We start from the raw sequence: 19997 nt of genomic DNA, 5'->3' as shown, positions 1-19997 counted from the left end.
GCGCGGGGCTGCGGCCGCCCGGGAGGCCTCACCGTCTTCGTGAGCGAGCGGCAGCTTGAGCGGGTTTTCCAGCAGGGACTTCAGCACCCCGTAGGTGGGAGGTAGGAAGGTGGGGTTCAGCGGGAGCGGCCGCGACATGGTGGGCTTTCCCTCGGGGCGAGCTGCGCGGCAGCGGCTCCTTCACCCTTCCTCTGGCGGTGCCGCGGCGAAACGAGGGTTGCGAGGCCGGGCCGAGGGACGGCTGCGGACCGCCGGGCAGAGGGAGCGGGAGAAGCGCCTCCGCCGCGCAGCTCCTCCGGCACCGCCGCTCCCGCTGTGCGCCGCGCGCCCCGGCCGCGCGCCCATGTGCAGGCGCTGCCGCTGCTGACGTCACGAGCGGCACGGCCCCGCCATTGGCGCGGGGGGGGGGGAGGCGGGCGGCCCCGGCCCTCAGCACCGCCCTGGGGAGGAGTCGCCACAGCCGCGCCCCCTCAGCGGCACGCGCGGCGGCCGTTGCCCGCGGCGGGGCGGGGCGGGGCGGGGCGGGGGGCGGCGGGCCCTGCCCATGCGTCGCGCTCCTCGCGCCTGCCCCGGGCCCGGCCCCGTTTCCGTGGTAACCGAGAGGCAGCGCGCTGCGCGTCAACCGCGTGACCCCGCGCGGCGCTCCGCGGGAGCCCTCGGCCGTGCCCGCGGCGCTGCGGGTCCCTCCGGCCGGGCCGTGCGTGCCGCTGGGAGAGCAGCGTGAGCGGGCCGGGGCGCTGCCACGTACGGACCGCTGAGGGCCAAACTGCTGTCCTTGGAAAGCTTGAATTGCAAAAGTAGAGAGGGAGCGACGTAGATGGGCAGTGCTCGTGAGGTTATGGTACGGAGTGTTTCTTCTGCACGGCATAAAGAACGAATAAACTGAGGGGAATTGGTGAAGTGACAAAGGAAAGGTGTGCCAGCACGGGGGGAATGGGCACAGCTGCGAGTGTAAGGAAAGAGCAGCGCTGAAACTGCTGCTTCAACGCTTGTCAGTTGGGCAGGACAGGCTGTGTTTAGATTTGTACCTGCACAAAGCAAAACAAAGCAATGGGGCGCGGGGCACAACACGGCACGGAGCGCTCCCGGCGCCGGGAAGGATCAACCAGCGCTGCCCGGTGTGCGGAGCAGCGGGGAGAGGGAGAAGAGGGCTCGAGTGCACGTGGTGCTGGAGCTGCGGTACCGGGAGCAGCCGCTGGGCTGCCATCTGTGTCCCAGGGGGCCTGAATGCACCAGCCCCGCCATCAGGTGGGTGGTGCAGAGCCGACTTGTGGCATAGGTACGAGGGCTGCTCCGAAAGTAATGCCTCCCGTGTTAGCGTGTTGGCCCACGATGTCAGAGGCGGATGTCGGCGGTACGGCAGCGGAGGTTGAACCTTCCCACCAATATCCCGTTCCATTTCGGTGTGATGGCAGCAGAGGGGCGGTCTGACAGAATGGTGTCTGACACGGGAGTGTGGATGGAGCAAAGGGGTGGAACTGAATTCCTCCGTGCTGAAAAAATCGCACCCACTGCCGTTCATTGATGCCTGCTGGATGCTGATGGGGGCCAAGCAGTGGATGTGAGCGCTGAGGGGCGCTGGTGCGTTCCAGCAGTGGGACAGAAGGGTCACCTCTGCCGGTGCGGGTCTTTATGAGCACGGCACGCAGCTCTTGTTCATCGCTGGTGAAAATGCACAGCTAATGTTGGCGACTGCGATGAAGCGCTGCGTCTTGTAGTTGAAAACGTGCCCTATCAGATAGTGTTGTTGTGCTCTTCCTATCTGTCAGTTCCCACGGAAATAAGTAGGAGGCATTACTTTCGGAGCAACCTCCACACATGGAAGTTAAGAACAAATCTTCCCAAAAAAATTTTCTTTTTTCCTCTATGCAATTCTTGCCTAGCAAAGCCAATTGGAAATACAACTTAGCACGCAGGCACCGCCACATGTGAGGCGCCCTTCTCCCCGCGGGGCCCGGCGGGAGCACAGCTGGGGGCGCGAGCCCCGCGGCGGCGGTGGGGGGGGGGGAGGAGGGCGCTCGGGGCCGTCACGTGAGCGCGCGGGCTGACCTACTTTGGGCCAATCGCAGCACGCGGAGCCCCGCGCGCCGCCCGCAGCAGCGCCACAGCGTGGAACCGCCGCAACGGTCGCTCCACGCGCCCCGCCCCGCCCCCTGCGTCGCGCCTCGCCTCGCCTCGCCTCACCTCACGGGACCTCGGCCCCTGCGAGCCGGCAGCGGCTGCCGCTTCTGTCTTCTAAATGCGTTTTTTGGAGGGGACAAAATGGCAAAAGTAGCGGGGAGGCTGCATAAGGCAGGAGAGCGGGCTTTGGGGTGCGCGCAGAGAAGTGGTTCCCCGTGGCTGAAATAGCTCCGTTTGTCACGGGGCGCGCACCGCCCTCCTGCAGGCTGCGCGAAGACGTGCAGAACACAACGGTTTCAGCCTTTGTTTGAGGTCTAAAACAGCCGAGCACCCCCAGCTTGGCCTCGGGTGTCAGTCCACCTCCATCTGCCCCACAGGACCCGTTACTCAGAGGTGCACAGAAAGCCAAGCGTTCGCGTTTAGACACCCACATCCCAGGCGGAGCTCAGAGCCAGCAGCTTCTGAAGGGGGGCACGGAGCCCCAGCAGCGCACTCTGCCCTGCGCTCACTGCCCGCACGGTGCACAGCTGGGCGCACTGCTGCGGCTCCTCTGAGCAGGGAGCTGTGCTGAAGGAGCTGTGCTCTGCCCCCTCCGTTTCTATTGTTTCATTTTTTCAAAGGTTTTAATGGATGTGGGAGAGAAAGGTTTGGAACAGCTTTGGGGTGATGGCAGAGGAAGCTCTCTGAAGTAATCCGGGGGCAGTGCCAAGAGGCATTCCAGTTCTCAGAAAAATAACCAGTTACTGCTTATGTGCTGGGAGCTGCAAGAGTGATGATTTCTGCTGCCAACATTTACAGTCAGCCCTGACCATGACAGTAGATCAAATACATGTACTCGCCTGGACAGCTGACCTGGTTTGAACTCAGTGAGTGTTACTCTCAACGATGACTGCATTTTTGGAATTAATACTTTGCTGTATTTTTTTAAATCAACCATAACCTCTCCCAGCATTAACCAACCTCTCAGGACTGTTCCAAGCACCTGGTGCCCTGGGGGAGCTGTTTAGACCCCGCAGGTGTGACTGGCTGGTGAAATGAGATGACACAGCTGGACTGAGACAAGCCACAGAGAAGTGGCTGGCCTGCTCTGCAGTTGGACGTTGATCTGACCAAGGGTAACTCCCAGCTGGTGCCAGTGGGAGAAACAGTTTGATCCTTCCTCCGTGCTCGGCTCCTTCACTTTTGGCTTGCGTGCAGCAGGAAGGCAGTTAGAAATAGCTGTTCTTACATGCTTAGGCTGTTTGATTTTGGAACTTGGCGCTGGTTTTACTGGAGATAGAAGAGCACCCACAAGCAGAGAATGAAACATCCTATCCCCAGTCAGAGCTGTAACAGAAGGAAGGAGTGAAAGGTGAGCATCTCTTCCTTATTCAGAGTTTCTAGTGAAGTCAATGACCCAGATTTCTCTGACTTCAAATGGCTGTTTCTAGCGAGCTTGCCAGAGGCATGGTGCTGGGGAAGGTCAGGCAGAATTTAGCCTCAAGTGTTCTACATGTTCAGGCTTATCAGATCTGGATTTGTAAAATTCCATACTGAACACCCACTAAAATCTGACCAGTGCCCTGGGCTCCAGAGGCTTGCAAGGCAGCTGCCCAAAGCTTGGGATTCCTTTCTGTCTGTACTTCTGGGCTCAGTTCTGTAACAGACGCCTCGTTCCCAGATTTTACTCTTAAAAAAAGTACAGAAAACCAGTTTTTAATCTTGTGGTATTTATTAAGAACATTGAAATACAATGAACCTCTTTACGTTCTCAAGGAAGCCTGACCTGCTGGAAAAGTGGGACAAGTCCTGCAGACAGCAATCAACCTTCCAAACAAAGGCATTAGAAGTCATGCTATGTCTTTTTATGAAAGAATCATCATAGCAGCACACATTTTAAAAGAACAGCAAGCAGTGCAGGAGGGCTCGTTACTAGTCTGTATGCAGTTTATCCTGAAGGAGAGGATCCATTAAGGCTTGCAGGTGAGATTTCCCCCCCCCTCCTCCCCACTCCAAAATGTTCTCCCGCTCAGTTATATGCAGTAGTGGAAAAGATTCTTGGCCCCAGGATCAGGCTGCAGCACCCTTCCTTAAAATCTATCCTCATGTCTCTCTTATGGCCTTTTAAAAAAATCTCTCATAAATAAAAAGAATCAGTTGGAATCTGTTGCTATCTGAAGTATCAGAATATATACATTGAGTATGTGTAATACCAGTCTACCACGCTTTTCATGTATTTTGAAACCTACATTTGTAAGTACCATGAAGCAACACAGAAATGAACAGCAACTACCATTTTAAGAGGCAAATGTACCTTGCATTCTGTGCACACAACTCCCTCCTTTATTTGATATAGCAAGACTGATTAGATCTCTAAAGATTATGGTTTAAAAGGGCTTGGGTGGGAAAAAGAAAAAAAGTATTAGTAACTTGGATTTTTAAAATGCATTTCCAAATATTGAATAAGCTTTGCTAATACTGAGCATTCAAAATCTGGATTTCGGTTGTATGCTCAGTGTTTACCAAAAGGAAGTGGAAGTATTTTCCCATAACCATTTGTTGGCTCTGCCTTAGCAGTGTCCGGGGCTGCCGCCTGCTGTGACTCAGGACGGAGCAGCTACACACTGGGAATTGTGCTCAGAGTGCAAGGAGCAGAGCCTGGGCAGCCACACTGCAAGTCCTTCTGCTTCTCCCTCAGCTGTGGCCAGCAGCCCCCTGCAGAGTTCCTGCTGCCTGTTTTGTCTTCTGAAAGAGTAGAGAAATAGATTATTAATCTACTGAGAGTAGACTACTAATGTCTGTCCTTAAAGGAGACATGTCCTTATAGAAGACAAAAATACCTTAAGAGAGATGTGTAACAGTTGCCATTTCAAACAAGTTCAGCTTTGTAAAACTATTTTTGTGCATTTAAATGAAATGCAGAAGTTATAGTGGCAGCTGGCAGCTGCATTGTACAAACCTTTGATGTTCATGCAGACACAAGAAACCATAGAATCATTGCTTTTCATTGCTTTATTCTATCTTTGCCTTTTTTTAATATTGTATTTTATTTTAAAGTTATCAGCCTTGATATATGGATATGTAGAGGCATAATTGTCTATATCTGGACTAAAGATATTCTTGCCTATATATTTTCCTGGTCAGGATTTAGACTACAAGCTATATTGAAAGCCTTGGGCAGCAACCTATTCTGAAATCATCAGATAATAACTGGTCTCATATTAAAACAGATCTGCATTCATTTTACTCCCATTCATTTTAACCCTTTAAAAAAATATATATATATTTAATGACCTTGCCGTGTAGCATTTCCATAGGCACTGGTGGGTTTTATTTTTATTTTTTTAAATTGCCAAAGGGCATAAACATAACCAGTATTCTATGGCCATGCAACTGCACACATGCAAGGAAATAAAGATGTCCTCCTGTGTTTTCCCTTAAATGGCTTTGACCTGGAGAATACATCATTTTGATTGACAGAAGAAAGAAGGCTGTGATCTTATTTTTACTGTTTGCTATAGCTGTTTCAAACTTATCAAAGGAAGAAATAGAGGCTTTTTAGATGGCTGCTTGCCAGCATCACTAATCGGAATTTTAATGAGATTTTTCTTTGAAGGCCTAAATTAGGTCTAATTAACAATATATAAAGCAAATATATAATGCCATAAAAGATGCAGCCTGCAGTCTTTTATACAGAATACGCATTTCAATCTCCTTACAAATAGAATTGTTAAGCTAAATACACATCTTTACGCTGCTTAAATATAGGCAGAATTTCTTTACTGTTATGCATTAATGAACAAATTGCCTTCAGAGAATGTGGTCCTACACACTTAAGTTTGGAATCTCTGACAGGGATCAATACGAGTGCTTACAGCTGAAGCCCTCTCAACGAATTCCGTTCACATTGATGCAGACTCTGAAAACTCCAGTCCAACACACGCCACAGTCACAAAGGCAGGGTAAGCTGTTCCTTTTACTTCCCTCAAGTACTGCATTTGCCACCATCGTGTCTCTGGATGGACCATGCGTTCCTATTGTTTGTGGGCTGGATAACTAGCCTGCAGCTCCCATTTCCCAACCATCATAAAAGGCGCTGTTAAATTTAGTCTACAGTTTTCCTCCAAGCACTTAGGGCAGAAAATCATTAGCAACTACAAAACATTATCCTCAAAACACAGCATTGTTTCTTCCACTCCCCACCAAAGCATATAGCATGAGAAGAAAGAGGAATAAACCAAAAACATTTTTCTTTCCCACTTGGAAGGTTTTGGTGCTACTTACTGTTCTCTCCTGGGCTGACGTATCTCTAACATAACAAAGTTTTTTAGAAAGGGAAGCATCTTTAATTAGAATTGCTCAGATGCAGCTTATTGCAATTAAACACCTAAAAGTATGGAATTACAACATCTGCTTAAACAGACCATTTTATTCACAAACTGAGACCATTAACCAGGAAGCTTCTTTCAAAGCCTTTTTCCAAATGTAATGCTTATTAAACAAATCTCATTTCTTTTATCCCTGTTAAATCAATATCACTTCTGATTAATTTAGCTCATGAAGCTAAAGATGAATAGCAGCATAACAATGGGGGAAAAAACAAACAAACACACCGAAGCACAGCAGAACAGAAGGAATCAAAACCCCAAGTACTCCCCCTTGCACAAACTCCAAGTTCAAGTACTGCTGGGTTGAAGCATTTGGAATACTTGAGCAGGATAATGCTCTTGGGATTGCTCTGGGGCAGGTCTATGTGGAAAGCTGTAGGCAGAGTTTATGTCAAATGGCAGCATCTGTAGTTAATAAGAATAGTCTCTCAAGTGCCCATTAGCTTTGAACTAACATCAGACATGTTCTAAGTAAGCTTAAATAGCTATTTCAAATGTGTATTTCTTGAAGTGTGTAAATAAATATATTCACAGCAATTTTAAGAGAAGAGCCAAACCACAGGGTGAAGTAAGCCAGAATCATTTCGCATCTGTTACAACACTCTGTATAATGTTTTGGTTGATTTATAGTGGAAATATTTGTTTTTCAGCTGGAATTTTGGTAACTCAGAACAGATGTTCACAGCAATGCTGGAATAGTATCTACCCATACTTCACTGTTAAGTAAAGCACTGTTACACATTTAAGCTGGGTTTAGGTTGGTTTAACCTGAAATCTAATATACTATGAAGTTAGTGAGCTAAAGAAAGATACATAGTAATGGAGATGCTCATGGAATCCAATATGATTTATTTTTCTATCCGAATCATAAGGCCTACAGTGGTGCATACAAAGAGCTACCAAAGCTGTTAGATTTTCTGTTTTGTGAATCTAGATGGAGGAGAAGTGCTCGTCTATCCATTTAATATTTCTTTAAAGCTATATAGTGTTGAACCAACTCATTTTTCTGACTTTTTTTTTTCCACCCTCTGCAAGCTGAGGGATGTTTCTTAACCGGGACAGAGAAGCAGGTTCTCATGATGACAAAGATATGTATCTTTCCGAAAGAGCTGGCTAGTTGTCTTTAAAATCATTAGAAATTCAGTACATAATTAAAAAAAGACAAGACAAAACAATAATCAACTGTATCACCTAGAACTTTGACTAGAGAACATTTTGCCAGATGTGAGAGAGTTTGCATCTAGGCTTATTATATTAACTGCATAGACAACGTGTTCTGAAACCAAGTGATATCTCTACATTTGCTTCAGTGGCACAGAGCTCTGTTGTTTTTTTTTAAATTCCTTTTGCTCTGTGGAGGCCAAACAAATAACATCCAAAGCTATTTGCTTGATGCAAATTCCAGATTGTTGGTGGAGTTGTGCCTGATTTGATACCTTTACCTTATGATGCTGGTTGCTGCTTCTAGGAACTTTCAGCTTCTCTGTTGTGCTGTTCTTACTTCCCAGGAAAGAGCCCCATGGTCTGGCATGCAGCTATTTAATGGTTATCCCATTTGCAGCTGTATTTCTTTCCAGGTGGCATTACTATTTTCCTAATAGCTGAAAGCATTAGCAATGTCAGAGGGGTTTCAGTTACTCATTTCTCTGTGGAGCAAATACTTTGAATGGCTACCAGTGCATTAAGTTCTTGAAGATATACACGTAGAAGCTTCCTCACTGATTTGCTGAGCTCCCAGCAATACCTGATGATGCCCAGCCTCAGGCTGAGTGCTGTTAGAGGCACAGTGTCCTGCTCAGTGCTGCTAAGCTGGAGACTGCACAGTGCTCAACCCCAAGTGCTTCCAGGTGGGAGAGAAAGGGAGAGGCAGAGCACCAGGAGCACAGATTTTCCTTGGGCTGCAGCTGTTTTACACCTGTGTCTCCTCTCCTCTGAGCTATCGCTATGCACTATTAGCATTTGGAACAATTGGGATCTCAGCAGAAGCTTGTTGTGCAAATGCAGTACAAATGCAGATCTTATTAGAATATACTTTTTGCAAGCAGGTTTGTATTTTTAGCAGTGACATGAGTTGCCTCCTTAGATACCATGGATACAAGCTGGCTGATTTCTGCTCCTTAAGGAATCTTGAACTGCTGAGAGCTCCTCTAGGTCCAGAGGGTATGATCTTTCCAGGCTGTGAATGCTTTCTGGGGCTGAGCTGTCCTCATTCCATCAGAGGTGAAGGCTCTCCCCATGCTGCAGGATCAATCTGGCTTGAACAGAGATTCTGTGCATATGGCCTACAAGAAAGCACAGCTTGCTCTGGGTTACCCATAGATAAGCCTGGTTTACTTAGGAGTTGCATTGAGGCTCTTTGGAAGGCAGTCAGAGGTGTGATTACTGTGGGATTAGTGGCTCCTGAGTAGTCACTGCTGAAACAAAAAAAAAGCTTTCCAGTTCTATGCAAGATACCAGGAGTTGTGATTTTCTTCAACACTTAGAGGAGTTCCTCTCAAAATTACAAAGCTCAGCTGATTTAGCTCTTCTCCAGCAGGCATACGCTGCAGGGGGGGAGCTGCTGGGCCCTGCCAGGAGGCCATGGCACTGAGCAAAGTGCAGGGAGTGCAGTGCAGGCTGCACAGTCCAGCCTTGCCTGCCTAGTGCTTGTCAGGATGGGCAGCGGGAGCTGCTCCGAGCCTGCCTGTGACCTGGATTCAAGAGGCTTGAATCCAGCTGGATCCTGCTGTAATCTATAATTTTAATCCTCTCTCCTCCCCCAGAATTGCATGAACTGCAGTCGTGGCTGAGGTTCATATCCAGAATCTGCATGTAGATTAAAAAAAAATCTTGACAGAAAAGCTCTCAAGAATATCTTTCATCAAGCAGTAGTCACTACTGGTAATTACCATGCTTTCATCTGTAGCTGTCATTGCACTGTAAAAAGTGGCTGTTACTCCCATTTTAGAGAAGAAACAGATGTTCTAGGGACTTCTGAACAGATTAATACAGAAATTACATGCCTAAAAGGTCTTCTAGAAAATCCTGTCATTATCACATGACTGATTTTGTTCAGTGCACCCAGGAATTCAGCAGATCTGCTGCTTGCGCTTTGCTTCTCTTAAAGGAATAGTTTTGGTTTGGAGTTTTCATTTCACTTCTGTTCTAGGGCAGAGCTGAAATGACATCAGTTATCAGCACTTTCTTTTCAAGGCAAACTTTCAGGTAGGGATTTGTTTGAAACTTCTTGAGGCTTAATTTGGTTTTCTGATCAAGAGACACAGAAGTCGCATTTGTGCAATCCAATTAGGCTCCATCCCTGGCAGGGACATGGCGCAATGCACGTACATCCAGCTGACTCACTGTCCTTCCCTGCTCTCAAAGCCTTCAGCCTCAATTGCAGAGCCACTGCTTCTTATCGCAGGTATTTGGGATTACTGCAGGCTCAGTTTACCTGTTTGGGAGGTGTCAGAACTGTAGTCTTTCCCTCAGAAACATGGCAGGTGATGGTGAGAAGGGCAGAAGAACAGCAGGTGGATGTTGTGTTGGCATCAACAACTTGAACTGCTAATGTCAGTCATTACTGCATGCCACTGTTTGCACCCCCAGCAGCACTGTGCCCCTCAACTTACCTTTCCAATTTGTCTGCAGCAGAAACTATACATCTTTCTCCTTAAGTGGAGAAGAACTATTTCTCTCAGCCACATCAGAAATGAAATTGCTAATTACCCTGCTATGTTTCTTGCCTCCCTAGGAAGCCATCATCCCTCACCACATGGTTCTCTTGTAGAACCCTCTTGTGCCATGAAAAACTTAATTCCTGCAGGCTGAGAAATTATTTTCTAAGAGGGAATCTGTATTTTCTGAACGTGCTGAAGTTACCGAGGCCTTTTCCTTCACTTCCCTGAAATTGTATGCATTTATAAGTAGGTTAATTTGTGTGTATATGTAACAGTGAGAACAAGAAATTATAACAAACTTCGACTAAAATGGACTCCAGAGCTTTGAAGGGAACATCTCTGAGCACAGCAGTTATCTTCAGCCAGCCACAGGGCTTTCTTCTTGGTGTGCATTTACCACTGATTTGTTTTAAACATACAATTTGCTGCAGGAACCTGAACGTTTTTTGGAGCACTGTAGCCCATATTAACTGCTACTTCAGCACACAAAATTGGAACTAGTTAAGCACATAGGTATTTTTGAGAACTTAAGTTCAAGTGACTGTACTACATGCCAAAGATGAGCAGGCAGAGGAATGAACAAGATAAGATTAATTGCATTTAAACATTTTCCTTTAATGATAAAAGGCTTCCTTTCAATTGCATCTTCCAAATAGCCAAATAATAATACAATCAGTCGTCAACTCTGCGGGTGTCCTATTTCCTGTTCCTCTGCACCTTTATCCTTTACAACACTTTCTGTATTTAATTTTAAGGAACAGGATGTTCTGAGACTGACAGGCAGCTTTCTTAATGGGCTCATCAGCTCCTCTTCATGCCATGACATCAATTATGTACAGTTGTCTTTGACTTGGAATTTGTAACCCCCATGGTGACTAATTACAGTACCTAATGTTAGAGTCCCTGGTGGCACGGGCTGGAGATTAATAAACGCAGTTCAGCCTGCTGCCTGGGGACTGCAAAATTCACAGTCCCTGGAGAGCTCAGGGCTCTTGGATTTTTGAGGCCACTGTAGTTGGAAAGGAACGGTGATGTGTTACCATCCTCTTTGGAGTAAAAATGAAAACATGAGAAGGAGTCCCAGTGCTAAGATCGTCTCTTTCCCGTAACGATGCTTATTACTTTTTTATTTTAGGCCACAAACATCATTTTATATCATTTTCTATTTTAATCACGTTTTAAAGAATTCTCCTCACATACAAGAGCAAGGGATGTTCTTAATGATAATAATAATTGGGCCACAGGGAAATGATGACTGCTTAATAGGTGGAGAGCAGGGTACTTTAAAAGAGATTAAGGTGTTTCTGATGAATTTGTGGCTTCTGGGAGTCAGGGTGAAATCGTGACCTATCCAAACTGTGGCAAAACTGCTGATTTTCCATGGTTTGTTTTTCCCAGGAGATCTTTGGGAAATGGCATCAGACTACCAGTTCTGTGTTGGTTCACTTCATCTCTTGTTGAGGCAGTTTAAAAGGGACGAATGTCTTTGAAAGCAGGAGTCCAAACTCAGAGGTGGCTTCAGGGATTCAGGGGCAAACTCTGCAGGGATATGCTCACTTCCCAGATAACTTCCCAAGGGGGCATAACTGGGAAGGTGGTGTGCATTGCATTATTTTTGCCGTATATTCCCTTTGAATGAACAGCTTTAACTAGTTTGGATTTGACTTGGGTACCGCACTGTGGTGACAAAATCAGTACCGGTCATTGGATTTTAACTTCCCATCCTAATTCCTAATTTATCTCAAAAGAATGTGTCAAAAATATCAACCTACTACATCCACAGCAACGTTAGGCACTACGTGAGGAAAAGAGAGTCTGGAATGAGCAATGAATAATCAAGCTACCAAAAATGCAAAAAGGACCTGGATGGTACTACCTGTGAGACAGCTGGTATTTTTAGTATTATGTGAAATGCATCCCCAGGGAAAGGCAAAGCTAGTTACAGAGGACAAAGGGCAGGCTTTATTCATTAGTGGCTGATTTTTGGTGCACTATCATTGTAGGCTGTGAGGAGAAGGACTTACTAAGATATTTAGGTACCTAAACATGCCTAGCAGCATTTATAGCAGCATCTAAGTAGGTTAGGTACCTAATTCCCATTAACTCCATCAACTTCTTTAAGCTGCTAAACATCATTGTAAAGCTGGTACCAGTGTGAGTTGACAGGTGCCTCTATTTAAACTGATGTGGCTGTACTCATTAGCAGCAGCTGAAGTCTAAGCTCATGTTTCTTGCTCAGCTCAAGAAATGCACCAGGAGCTACCTGGGAAACCTTAATGCTTATTTCAAATGTAGCACCAAAACTCAGCGCCCTTTTTGCAAATGCTGGTCTGAGTGACTTCTGCTCAGTTCTACCTTAAATTAAGTCAGAAGCAAAATTTCAAGTCAGCTCAGCACTCTTGGTCCTCATGTTGTCCGTGCTTCAAATATTCTCACTAAAATCACTGAAGTCTTTACACAGAACAGATTTCCACCATCATAAATACTTTTAAATACAAAGAGGAAAAAGGAATATCGATTGCTTGTGGTTTTACAGGGTATGGTATTAAGCAGAGGGTTTTCTGGACAGTCTGCATAGAATCGCCCTTTGAGGGTAACTACGTGAGAACCGAAAGGGGAAGTTCTCAGAGCAGAATCCAGTACCACAGCAAAGCTGTGTGAATCCCAAAGGCTCCAAGTGAGGTTGTGTCCACGTGAATGGGGTTTGTGGCCCTTGCCCTGTGTTAAATATCTGTGCACAGCTAGCAACTGTTTCTGTCTTCCTGATTGATCTATAGAGGCTCCATGTATTTGCTTACACAACATCTGTATCTTTTCTACAGGCTTTACTTTAGAAGACTGGCAATTATACTGCCTGTAGAACAGCGGTGGCTTAGCACAGGTTAGGCAGCGTGGCTGTGCTCCTGCCAGCACAGGTGCCTGAATATTTATGCATTATTCATAGAACGGCCAGCTTGCGTATGTATGCATGCATATATTTATTGCATGGAGCTGATGAAAGAATCATCTGATTTATTGAGACCCTGAGCAGTGTTACAAGGAAATTACTTAGCACCTGCAAAGCTGAATATCTAATATGCCCATGTAGGTATGTGTGCTAAGCTCTTTGCTTTGATGACAGCAAATGTGCCATTTGAAGTTTACAGTATTTGCAGTATTTGAAGGGCAGAGTGGTGCAAATATTCAGGTAAGGATTAACACCAGTGTGTACCAGCACAGTATTTTTCAGTGTCACCTTCATATGGAAACTAAATAAGAGATACAGGGATTATTTATGGCCCTACGGCCATTCCCTTCTAGAGCTGTACTTTCATTATTTTAAAGGGTATAAAGTGCACTTTTTTTTTTCCACATCATTTCTTTAATTCTGCAATAAGAATGGGAAGCCATGTTTACAGCACTGTGTATTTGGACAACTGTTCTTTACAAATTCTTCTGAAGTTATCCTAGAGCCATTTTCTCAATATACATAGTTCAGTTTAATCAAAATAATTTCACAAAATATTTCACAGAAAGGAAGAGACAAGGGGAGATACAGAGAAATATCCTAGGAAACAAGCATGCCAGCATACAAAAATAGATTAGAACACTTGGAAATTGTAGGTATGAAAATGTAGCCTCAATAGCAGAGCACTTGAACTAGTGGATTATCTGAAGAGGTAATGCTTACCAGAGAAGCTAGATAGATGCAGAGATCTATTTCTAATGACTTTAATTTCAAGGCAAATTTGTAAGAGAAAGAAACAGCCTCCATGTTTCTGAAATGTTCTCATCTGGGGGTGGAGATGGTAAGCAGAGCTGGCAGAACGCCAGCATTGTGCCTTGATTTCTTCCCCTCTCGTGCACAGCAGGCTGTGCGCTGCATTCTCAGAGCAAGAGATCATTAGCAGCTCTTCAGGAAGGGCAAGCAGTATGTACATAGCTGTCCTCCTCCAGCTGATCCAACAGAAACACAGTTTTAAATTGCTGCTCGGTCTCCATAAAGCCTCTTCTGATGAAGTCTGCCTGATCCATAATCTCTGCCCCTAAATAGTTTCTCCTATGAGGAACACTCAGCTAGCTGTCAGAAAGCCACTAGTAGCATAAATCAAGACTGGGAGGGTCAAGTGGAGCTTCAAACCTCTCTGGAGCACAACTGGAAAACTGGAGTCTATGTGCAATCTGGCTACCATGGAAGTATGAAGTGAAAGTGCCTGTCATAAAGCATCCAAATTACTTCTAAGGCTACAGTAAATATTGCAAGGCATTTAGAACCTCACATACAGTTTATGGGTCACGAGTCTACGCCATTTCAGAAAAGGTATTTAAATAATGATGCATCTAGAGTGCTCAACTGAAAGTGAAGCACACACTTTGTCTTTTCACACTGTCCTCTCAGGGAACACAGAGGAGACTATGAAGCACATAGGAGTCACTGGAGCAAAACACAAGTGAAGCACAGGTGTGATTGCTATGAGAAGTTTTCTCAGAACTATATGCTACTGTGGGTCTGCTGAGAAAGCTCTTCCTCCTAATCCACACCACCTGTGTAGATTCATGGATAACGTGGTTCTGACCTACTTAAAAGTACAAAACATTTTTTCCTATTTGCTTATTCAATGTATCCTGACATCTCCTTCCAGCAAAGACTGCAAAAAAAAACTTTTGTGAGCTGCACTTTGTTCCTGCAGGAAGAACATTTGGTGATGTGCTCGACAGCTCGCAGGCCATATGCAGTAGATTGCTGCACGGCTGTTCAGAGACTTGACTTGGGTTTTAAAGAACGGTATATTATTTTAGATTCAAAAGGATCAACAGCCACTGTGTGCCTGACTTGGCACAGCTCTGTAATGCTAAGGACGGGCAGTATGGCACAGACACCAGAACTAGGAGGAAGTCAGGGCTTTATACACCTAGCTTGCTCTGAAAGTAATGCCTCCTATTTATTTTCATGGAAACCACAACAAATACAGCGAGCACAATAACACGATCTGACAACAAATTCTCAGCTACAAGACAGTATTTTTCAACACAGGCACCACTGTGAGCTATGCATTTTTGCCAGCAATGAATAGGAGCCTGCATGTTGCACTTATAAAAATCTGCACCAGCAGAGGTGACTCTGCTGCAAAAAATTGCAGTGGGTGCAGTTTTTTCTACCTGGAGGAATTCAATTCCACCTTCCTTCTATACATCCTTCCATGTCAGACTGCCTTTCTGTCAGACTGCCCCTCTGCTGCTGTCTGTCATATGGCAACAAAATGGAATGGAATATTGGCAGAAAGGTTCAACCTCTACTGCCATCTGCCAACATCCACCTCTGACATCATGGGCCAACAGCATACAACAGGAGGCATTGCTTTCGGAGCACCCCTGGTACATTCTTCCAGATGCTTGGATTTTTAATACCACATCTGCTGGAGACAGACCTCCAAAAAATGTGACTGCAAGTCCTCATTTCTATGTTTGGGCCAACAGAGGGGAGCTGGAGTGGAGAAGGGTCCCCAGCCATTTCAGAGAGGTTCAGAAGTCCTAAGTGTGCACCTCAGAAAAATGCAGATTGCAGCCTGTGCCTTCCTCACACTGTTATAGTACTGTTCTCCTTGGCCTGAAGTTTAGTAATAGGGTTTTCCTTTGGGAGATCCATCAGTGCTTCTGCAAAGTTTCAGATCCTTCTTTCATTCATTAGTCAACACCTACCATATACATATATATATAAAATACATACACAAAGTCTCTACAAAAATACAGTATTGAATCATATATTTGTAAAGCTAGCATCGTATGTTGTTGTGAATAATGAGATTTAAAATATCTTGTGCTATTGAGGTGCAGTGAAACCTGTTCATTTAGATTGCAGTAGCACCCCGTCATTTTCCTTATCCTTTTTAAATCATCACCGATGTTTACAAAATGATTTTGTTCTACTTGAAGACCAATTTTGAGGAGGTGACTGATTTCTGCTGATCCTGGAGGTGGTTTCACAGGTTTCATTGTACTTGAAACTTCACAGCTTCTACTGAAGCATTTGATGCACGGATGGATCGGTTTAGCAGAGTACAGAAGTAGAATACTTTTCTTTCTTGCCACATATTGTTGACCGAGTATGGTGTCCTCTACCAAAACTGCTTCTTTTTGTTTGACAACTTATCAAAGATTCATTTTCCTAAAGCCCAACCTTAAAAGTAATCAGGGTTGCAATACTTGTAATTTGTAACTGCCAGATTTCTGTTAGCAAAACTCTTTCACAAATTTCTTCTATAAAAATCAGATTATTCAGTAGTTACACAAAAGGCATCCATCTGCATTACACTCACTAGTGTTGATCTTAAAAAAAGCAGACCTTGCATAATTCAGCAAACCATCAGATGGAATTTACCACATGAAGTGTATCCAGTGGCTGTCATGCTGGTCGTAATGGAAAATTTCACTTTGAGTCAGTGGAGTTATGCTGCTACAGAAGTCATGAATTGGGTCCTAAGATACACAACTGATCCCTACACAGCTGGGGAAGTTACGGACTAAGAGAGGCTTCTGCAGTGCCTGCATCTTTTGAGGCACCCAAGAAAAAAGCCACGTAAATAAACAGCAGAACTCCCTCTGACTTCATGGGGAGAAGTGCCATTGTGTACTACTATGTTAGACGAGAGAACATAGAATAAAATGTGTGCTTCTTCTCTCTAATGTTCAGAAATCAGACAAACTACTTTCAGTCAGCAGATGCCCTCAGTGGCTCTTGGATCCTGAAGGCTCTCTTATTCCATCGTCGTCATCCTCAGAGCAGAGCAAGCTTAGTGCACTTGTTACAGGATGGATCCATGATGTTGTCTGTGTCACGTGGCTGAAAAAGAAAAGAAATGCTGTTAGCAATCTAGATGGTTTACCTATCTCTGAAACAAGAAATGCCAGATGATATTCACCATTTTCAGGCCTGGTGTCATCATTACAATACTTTCAAATATTGAATTCTCTTTGTCTTGCTAACTAGGAGACTTTACAAACAAAATGAGGAGTCTTCTGGATGCTAGAATCTGGAAAGTTGCACTTCCAAATAAATTAGAGACAGTGCTTTTCTAGGAGGTTCCTGATTCAGACTAGAACACACATGTGAGTAATAAAAGGGAGTATTACTTTTTTAAAGGCTTAAACCCTATACTTGAAAAGCAGTCAGAGCTGCTTGATATTTTTGTTAAGCTTCCATATGAATGGAAAGAACCTGCTCAGGCTCAGTAAGGACAGATAAATGGGATGGGCTTACTGTCAGGGTGAGAACACTGTACACCCTACGATTGGTAGCATGCATGCTAGCCATACTGTGTGTGGGCAAGACACAGCCTCTTCTCCCTTCTGGAATAATGTGTTCTTGGTAAAGGAAATAGCTTCTTTTGACTTAAAAAATCTTGCTAATAAATTCACCGTTTTTACAGTCGGGCCAGTGCAAAGATGAATTTTTTAATACAAGTTCATTAGAAAAAGTAGCTGAAAAATACGGCATATATATTATAAACTGTAAAAGACAAGCAGTTCTTCTCAGTAAGTCTCACATCTGCTAACAGACAGTGTACCTAAAGCTCATGGCTGTACTCACATTTCTGATGCATAAGTTTAACTAAACATGAAGTGTTGTGATGAAACTACTCTAGATTTACCTTTCCAGGTGAAAAGTTTGTATTTTTATCTTCAAGCATGATATACAGGATATCTGATAGTGGAAACTGATTCATTGAAGTAGGATTTTGTGGGTCAGAGATCCATCACACTGACTTACAGGTATGGAGACCGCTTTCCATTTACCTGCATTAAGACAGAACTCCTTCCAGTACCTGAGGAATCATGGGAGCTGAAAGAACTAGATTCCAGCCATTCATTCACTGCCAGTGCAAGACTGATTGCCTGCAGTACCGTTTACATGTTTATAATGCCTTTTATCAAGCCATTTCTCAGCAACACATTACTGAATTTAAATAAGAACCAAATTATGTTTGAATTTCTTTTCTCATTTGATATTTACCTGTAGGATGCAGGTAAATATGACCTGCTGCATACCTTAGAACTCAGTTCTTTTAAACTTGCACTAAACTCTATCCCATGCTTCCAGTAGTACAGTTTGTTTTAAACCCTTTGTTAAAATCCTTACTAGGAAATAACTCTTACAAATAAATGTTAAGTCCAGACAGCATGTAAAAAGCAGTTGTAAAAAGACATGCATTGTAAGAAAGCATACACAGTATGCACAGACGATTTAGGTAAAGAATAGATGTATAAACCCTCTGCTATTTATTTTTAGCTCCCTACAAGTGCTGTGGCTAAAAAGCTTTGACATAATCAGTCCGAAGAGATAATCCCAGATTTACTGGTTTGCAGAACATTCCTGTATTAGAAATACATCCTCTCTGATTTGTGTGTTAGGGCCATCAGTATGAGCAAGAGGGAATACAAACCCACTTCTATAGGCATTTTGGGAAGGCTTCTTGTATTTAAGAAAATCAGATTATTTGAAATTAAACATTTTTTCCCCCTTCCATTGTTAAAATTGGTTTAGAAGTGGACTCTCTTTCAAGGCATAGAGCATATCAATGTACCCAAGGAGCTGCTGGGTCCTGAAGGATGGCACTGCCATTACCTTTCCTGGCTGCAGGAAGATTGAGAGCACTTGTCACTGTGTCCTAAGGTGCCATAAATGTTGTTATTTTTTCTTTAATGTCCCTCAAGGACTGAAGGTTTGTCTTAATGGTAATTAAAGCGCGAGGGATATAAAGTGAAAGAAAAGACTCTCCCTATTTATTCCTTGATAAAACAGTTGTCTACTAAGAAAAATGTATGAGCAATCTCAGAGGGCTGTTATCACTAGGAACATTTACTCATCTAAATGGCACGCTCTATCATTAAAAATTACCAACAACAAACTAATGAGGCAATTGAAAATGAAAGCAGTAATAAAAATAGGATCGGAGCCAAAGCTGAATAAGCCCAAAGGTTTGAGTGACAGGATATACAAACTCCTCACAGTCTCACAAGTCTGACCTGCATTCCACCTCGCGCCAGTTTTAGCCAGCTGCTGTTACCCTCACGGTGCTGTGTTAACCAGTGCAGTTATTCACAGTCCTGTGGGTGCCTCCTGAGGCCTCACATGAAACACACACTGAGCAAACCCTTACTGTGCACTGCTCTGCCTCTGATGGCTCTCCCAGACGCAGTGTCCCAGGAGTACTGACTTAGCCCATAAATGCCCCAGCAGAGAGGAAAACTTCGTGGGAGCCTGAACTTTCCAGGGTCCCGTTTGGTTTGTAGAAGTTGTTAAATAGGTGAAAACTGGACCTTTGATCACACCAGGCTAAGAGCAAAATTGCCCAGCAGAGGCAGCGGAAATCAATGCACCGATTTCAGTGGAATTTACAAGACTTGAGCAAAACAATAATTTCAGCTGTATTTCCTCACTGAAAGGTTAACAGCTGCCTCGTAAGACACGTCAGAACCTGGACACAGCAGTGTTTGTGGAAGCTGGAAGAATGCTTCTCCATTTTCGTTCTTGAAATTAAAAACAAACAGCCTCTCAAGGAAAAAAAAATACCCAACCGAAAGCAGCTTAAAGTCTTAACATTCTTGTATTACAAGCTCATGTTATCATAAAATCCAAAGCCAAGTTTCCTGGTCGCATATCTGAGGCTATTTTTCTTATAGTCATGCAACCGGTGAAAACCAGAGCAGAATTCCCTACAACCTAATCATCTGGTGATAATACACTGCCAAACCTGAGAAATGATTGCAAATTTGCCCCCTATCTCAGAAACTACCTCTAAGTCTTTTTGTTAGCAAAAAGTCTACCTCTGCAGAGGGAGTTAGGAGCAGAGCTCGTACTCGATTCATTTCC

At 44.4% G+C, this 19997-nt stretch overlaps 2 protein-coding genes and 1 long non-coding RNA gene across 8 annotated transcripts in view; 1 reads left to right on the top strand and 2 right to left on the bottom strand.

Moving 5' to 3' along the window:
- The window catches only part of HLF (HLF, PAR bZIP transcription factor), a 33392-nt gene extending 33070 nt beyond the window's left edge, over positions 1–322 (bottom strand). The window contains exon 1 of the mRNA XM_415649.8: positions 33–322. Within this exon, the coding sequence (XP_415649.4) occupies positions 33–138 (106 nt within the window). The 5' untranslated portion in view covers positions 139–322. The remainder of the gene's footprint in view (positions 1–32) is intronic.
- Positions 323–2079: 1757 nt separating this feature from the next.
- The window catches only part of LOC107052250, a 43728-nt gene continuing 25810 nt past the window's right edge, over positions 2080–19997 (top strand). For all 4 annotated transcript variants that reach the window (XR_006931753.1, XR_005840696.2, XR_005840695.2 and 1 more), the window contains exons 1-3: positions 2080–3472; positions 3877–4083; positions 5956–6062. This is a non-coding gene — a long non-coding RNA (uncharacterized LOC107052250). The remainder of the gene's footprint in view (positions 3473–3876; positions 4084–5955; positions 6063–19997) is intronic.
- Positions 13486–19997, bottom strand: part of STXBP4 (syntaxin binding protein 4) — a 56275-nt gene continuing 49763 nt past the window's right edge. For all 3 annotated transcript variants that reach the window (XM_004946157.5, XM_415648.8, XM_040649713.2), the window contains one exon: positions 13486–16967. In XM_004946157.5, the coding sequence (XP_004946214.2) occupies positions 16853–16967 (115 nt within the window). In that variant the 3' untranslated portion in view covers positions 13486–16852. The remainder of the gene's footprint in view (positions 16968–19997) is intronic.

Source organism: Gallus gallus, chromosome 18 (assembly GCF_016699485.2).
Source record: "Gallus gallus isolate bGalGal1 chromosome 18, bGalGal1.mat.broiler.GRCg7b, whole genome shotgun sequence".
Lineage (NCBI taxonomy): Eukaryota > Metazoa > Chordata > Aves > Galliformes > Phasianidae > Gallus > Gallus gallus.
This window is presented reverse-complemented; position numbering and strand designations above follow the sequence as displayed.